The 6,000-nt window shown below is 38.1% G+C and overlaps 1 protein-coding gene across 3 annotated transcripts in view; it reads right to left on the reverse strand.

Annotated features, from left to right (window-relative positions):
- Positions 1-4,577, reverse strand: part of LOC106095129 (serine/threonine-protein phosphatase rdgC) — a 126,357-nt gene extending 121,780 nt beyond the window's left edge. The window contains exons 1-2 of one of the 3 annotated variants that reach the window (XM_059360392.1): positions 4,259-4,376; positions 3,745-4,091 (exon numbers count right to left, since the gene is read on the reverse strand). In XM_059360392.1, the coding sequence (XP_059216375.1) occupies positions 3,745-3,844 (100 nt within the window). In that variant the 5' untranslated portion in view covers positions 3,845-4,091; positions 4,259-4,376. The other 2 variants (XM_059360393.1, XM_059360391.1) reach the window with 2 other exon arrangements.
- Between the last annotated feature and the right edge of the window lie 1,423 nt (positions 4,578-6,000).

Consider the following 6,000-nt stretch of genomic DNA (forward strand, 5'->3'; position numbering starts at 1 on the left):
TAGGTCTATATGGCAGCTATATCCAAATCTGGACCGATCTAAATCAAATTGACGGAGGATATCGAAGGGCATAACACAACTCTCTGTCCCAAATTTCAGCAAAATCGGATGATAAATGTGGCTTTTATTGGCCTAAGACCCTAAATCGGCGGATTGGTCTATATGGGGGCTATATCAAGATATAGTCCGATTTAGCCCATCTTCGAACTTAACCTGCTTATGGACAAAAAAAGAGTCTGTGCAAAGTTTCAGCTCAATATCTCTATTTTTGTTGAAAGTAACAATAAAAAACGTCTTGCAAAATTTCAGCCAAATCGGATAGGAATGCGCCCTCTAGAAGCTCAAGAAGTCAAGTCCCCAGATCTGTTTATATGACAGCTATATCAGGTTATGGACCGATTTGAACCATACTTGGCACAGTTGTTGGATATCATAAGAAAACACGTCGTGCAAAATTTCATTCCAATCGGATAAGAATTGCGAACTCTAGAGGCTCAAGAATTCAAGACCCAAGATCGGTTTATAAGGCAACTATATCAAAACATGGACCGATATGGCCCATTTACAATACCAACCGACCTACACTAATAAGAAGTATTTGTGCAAAATTTCAAGCGCCTAGCTTTACTCCTTCGGAAGTTAGCGTGCTTTCGACAGACAGACGGACGGACGGACATGGCTAGATCGACATAAAATTTCACGACGATCAAGAATATATATACTTTATGGGATCTCAGACGAATATTTCGAGTAGTTACAATCAGAATGACGAAATTAGTATACCCCCCCATCTTATGGTGGAGGGTATAAAAAATAATTAGTGTGAATCTGAACGAGGCCCCCTAGCCCTGGATATCTTGATAGCCTTCTTCAAAATGCTTGACATTATGGGGCTCAAACAAAATCGTGCTCTAGCAACAATGATGATATTACTTCAGGGTCCGCCTCTAAACTCTCTTCAAACTGGTCATGATTGCCTAATATGGCGATAAATAATAGGTATTTCATAGTAAAAAACGAAATTGATATCCAAGTTTCAGTCCAAATGTTTGGGGATAGTGCCAATCCATAAACTCCCCTAAACCAATGGCGATTGGAGCTCAAATTAAAGAAATTTGAGGGGAGAGCACGATGCTAATATTTTTTCAGGATTAAGTACGGGTTAATGCTGGCAAAATTTGTGAGATACTATGCCCTGTAAAACTCCAATGTGATTTTCGGGAGTGAAGTATGAATCTAATATCCACTTTTGGGGCAAAGAGTTTGACTACTTCAATCTACCACCAAATCCAAGAGAATGAAGTAGATCTAATATCCAGAATTTAATAGGCGGACCCTCCCCACTTTCCCGCCCCACCACCAAAGCCACCAGCCAAATGGCATATAAACCAATAGCGACAATATCGGACTCAAATGATAGGTATTTGAGACCAGAGCACGAATTTGATATATGGGGATTTGCCTCACTCTCAAAAACACCCCCATACCGGACATATTTACCGACTATAGCAATATACGTCTCCAATGAAAGGTATTTGGGAGAAGAGCACCAATATAATATCGACATTGGCGCGAAATATCTGAAAGGCCGTACCAGCACCCCCAAAAAGGACTTATTTCTCGACGTGACCGTATAGGGCTTAGATAAAATAAGAGAGTGGCAGAAAGTGCAGCGGAGCGGGCCCTGTATATATATATATATATATATATATATATATATATATATATATATATATATATATATATATATATATATATATATATATATATATATATATATATATATATATAGGGTACTATATGAGAGGTACTATATGAGAGCACACAAAATTTCGCTTAAATCGCACCACCCATCTCCGAGATCTGGCGTTTCCGAAAATTAGGGTAAAGGGGAGGGTCCGCGCCCCCCTTCAGATACCAAAAAATTTAGTACCTCCCCTTTACCCTAATTTTCAGAAACGCCAAATCTCGGAGATGGGTGGTGCGATTAAAGCGAAATTTTGTGTGCTCTCATATAGTAACCTAAAAATAAAAATTTGGTATTCAAATTTCGGATGGGGTACCTAGGGGGGCAGCCCTACTCTAAAACCTACCAAACATAAATTTAAACCAATCACAACAATATGGGACTCAAATGAAAGGTATTTAGGATTACAAAACTAATTTGATATCCAGTTGTCGGACCAAGAGCTAGGGGTACCACCCCAAGCCCCAAAACACCCCTAAATCTGACATATTTGCCGACCATGGCAATATGGGACTCAAATGAAAGGTATTTGCGAGTAGAATACAAATCTGATATCCAAATGTGGGACCACGTTTCTGCGGGTCCAACCCTTTCCCAAAACACCCCCCAAATAGGACTTATTTACTGACCATGGGGATATGGGGCTTAAATAAAAGGTATTTGAATGTAGAATACGAATTTGATATCCAAATATGGGACCAAGTGATTGGGGGCCGCCTCTCACCAAAAACCATCCCCCAAAGGGGACAAATTTACGACCATAGCAATATGGGGCTCAAATGAACGGTCTTTGGGAGTAAAGCACGAATTTGATATCAATATTTGGGAAAAGTGTATACGGGGCCACACCACCCCCACAACACCACCCAGATAGTAAGTATTTGCTGACTATTGCAATATGAGGCTTAAATAAGAGGGTTTTTAAAGTGGAGCACGAATCCGATATATATTTTCAAGGCCAACTCACTGAGTGGTCGCCCATCCCCCAAAACACCCCCGCCTCAGCCTGTAATATTTACCGACTATGGCAATATGGGGCTCAAATTAAAGGTATGTAGGAGTAGAGCACGGTCTACTCATTTCCCAAAATACCCCAAAAACAGCAATTTTTTAGTGACCATCGCAATATGGGGCTCAAATGAAAGTATTTGGGAGAAGAATATGAATTTGATATCCAAATGTAGGACCATGGCTCAAATGAAAGGAATTTGAGATTAGAAAACGAATTTGATAACCAATTTTGGGGCCACGTGTTTGTGGGACGCCTCAACCTTTAAATTCTCCTTAAACCAATGGCAAAAGGAATTTAAATAAATGGTATTTGAAAGAAGAGCACGATGCTGATATTTTTTCAGGGTCAAGTATCTGGGGCACCACCTCTTCCCCGAAAACACCCTTGAATCAGATATCATGAGAATATCGGGCTGAAATAAAGTATTAAGAATGGAGTACACCTTACATCCAAACTTAAATTCGTAGACCAATAAAGATCATATGGGATTCAAATAAAGGCACTTATATTGTTAAACTGTTAGTCAAGCGATATACTATTTTCGTAGCATGGTATTTCACTAAAAGATCTTTCTCTCAAATATGTCATTTGTCAACCGTAGTGTAATAACTACGGGTTGTTTGACATTTGGATTTTAATTTCCCCTCTGAAAACATCCGCCGAGGTCCATCGAAATTGGTTCAGAGATATACATAGCTCCCACTTTGTATTTATAGGGTAGGTGAAGGGTATTATAAAGTCGGCTCCGACTTTTGCCTTTCCTTACTGTTTTTTCTTTTTTAACAAAATTTCTCTCAAATATGAATTTACAGAAAATTTAATGAACTTTGAAAATGTCACATGGTTATTAATTTTCATTTTGTTTTGATAAAATATTTACTTAGATCACAACAATAATAAAATTTTCAATAATTTACAGAACATAGAACAACCTTTTGAAAATTCGAAATACAATTTGCAATATTAACCAAATATGCATACATACTCTGTATGGGATCTACAGGCTTGGGTTTTGAAGGTAGACAGCCCATTGATATGAAATTGTTTTTCAATTTTGTCAATAATCCAGAATTTGGTGAACCCATTTGGCGTTTGAATTGGCGCTGCAATTGCCCAGCACAGCACAGCTTTGGCACACTTTAAGGCCAAACAAAAATTAAAGTCCTATTTTTCAACACGGCACTTTATGTAACAAAATGGTCAGAGGGAGGGATACACTTTTTTATTTGTATAAATTTGTTTATTCTTTTATATAAACACACTAAAATTGTCTACACTTTCACAATTCTGTTTAATTTTTTTTATCATTTTTGTTCAACATTTTAATATTGACTGAAATAAGAGCTTTTCGTTTTTATTTTTTGGCCATGAAACTATTTTATTAGCCTTACATGGCCTTTAACGGTGGTATATATGCTTTGTAAATTATTGATTTCCTAATGAGTTATGTCAATGATAATCTTTTTTGTTTTCAAACTTTTTCTTGAAATGACAGTTACATTTTTGTCATTTCATTTGATGGGACTATGGAAATGTTAACACTTTTTTTGTTAATTTTCCGAATTCTTTTTTTTTTTTTTTTGAATTTTGTTTTGCCTCACAGCTCACAACTGTTACGTTGAGTATTTACCTTTAAACTGTTGTTCCATAATTTTTCAGCTAACCTTTTTTGCCGTGGATTTTTGTGTAGTCTCTTTATGTCTATCTATTTGTCCGTCCGTTGATTAACAAGTGTTTATAGCTAAGAAAGGGACGCGTGATGGCTATTCACTTGAATGCTGACCACTCATTTGCAGGTGCTGTGGTCAACTATTATGGGACCAGTAAAAACCAGCAACTGACAATGCGGTGGTCTTTATTTTACGCCCTTACACCCAAATAGACACGCACACATAATAGACAACACAATCGCATGCACGGTTACTTAGGGTTCCCCCATAACATACTCATACACCTACAAGTGCAGCAATGGGATTGTATGGCCGCATACTTATACCACCCCCATACATACACACACAGTTGTTGTGTGTGGGTGGTCAATACTTTTTCAATATAAACATAAACCATAGTGACTATTTAACTAAAACCATATTTAATAGTTGGGTTATTATACCCACCACCGAAGGATGGGGGTATATTCATTTTGTCATTCCGTTTGCAACACATCGAAATATCCATTTCCGACCCTATAAATTATATATATTCTTGATCAGCGTAAAAATCTAAGACGATCTAGACATGTCCGTCCGTCTGTCTGTTGAAATCACGCTACAGTCTTTAAAAATAGATATATTGAGCTGAAATTTGGCACAGATTCTTTTTTTGTCCATAAGCAGGTTAAGTTCGAAGATGGGCTATATCAGACTATATCTTGATGTAGCCCCCATATAGACCGATCCGCCGATTTAGGGTCTTACGGCCATAAAAGCCACATTTATTATCCGATTTTGTTGAAATTTGGGGCAGTGAGTTGTGTTGGGCCCTTCGCAATCCTTCGTCAATTTGGCTCAGATCGGTCCAGATTTGGATATAGCTGCCATATAGACCGATCCTCCGATTTAGGGTCTTAGGCCCATAAAAGCCACATTTATTATCCAATTTCGCTAAAATTTGGGACAGTGAGTTGTCTTAGGCCCTTCGACTTCCTTCATTAAATTAGCCCAGATCGGTTCAGATTTGGATATAGCTGCCATATAGACCGATCCTCCGGTTAAGGGTCTTAAGCCCACAAAAGCCACATTTATTATCCAATTTTGATGAAATTTGGGACAGTGAATTGTGTAAGGCCCATCGACATCCTTCGTTAATTTGGCTCAAATCGGTCCAGATTTGGATATAGCTGCCATATAGATCGATCCTCCGATTTAGGGTCTTAGGCCCATAAAAGCCACATTCATTATCCGATTTTGCTGAAATTTGGGACAGTGAGTTGTGTTAGGTCCTTTGACATATTTCTTCAATTTGTTCCAGATCGGTTCAGATTTAGATATAGCTGCCATATAGACCGATTTCTTGATTTATAGTTTTGGGCCCATAAAATGTTCATTTATTGTCTGATGTCGCCGAAATTTAGAACAGTGAGTTAAGTTAAGCCCCTTGACATACTTCTGCAATATCGCACAGATCGGTCCAGATTTGGATATAGCTGCCATATAGACCGATCCTCCGATTTAGGGTCTTAGGCCCACAGAAGTCACATTTATTATCCGATTTTGATGATATTCGGGACAGTGAATTGTGA

The sequence above is a fragment of the Stomoxys calcitrans genome, chromosome 1 (assembly GCF_963082655.1).
Source record: "Stomoxys calcitrans chromosome 1, idStoCalc2.1, whole genome shotgun sequence".
NCBI lineage: Eukaryota > Metazoa > Arthropoda > Insecta > Diptera > Muscidae > Stomoxys > Stomoxys calcitrans.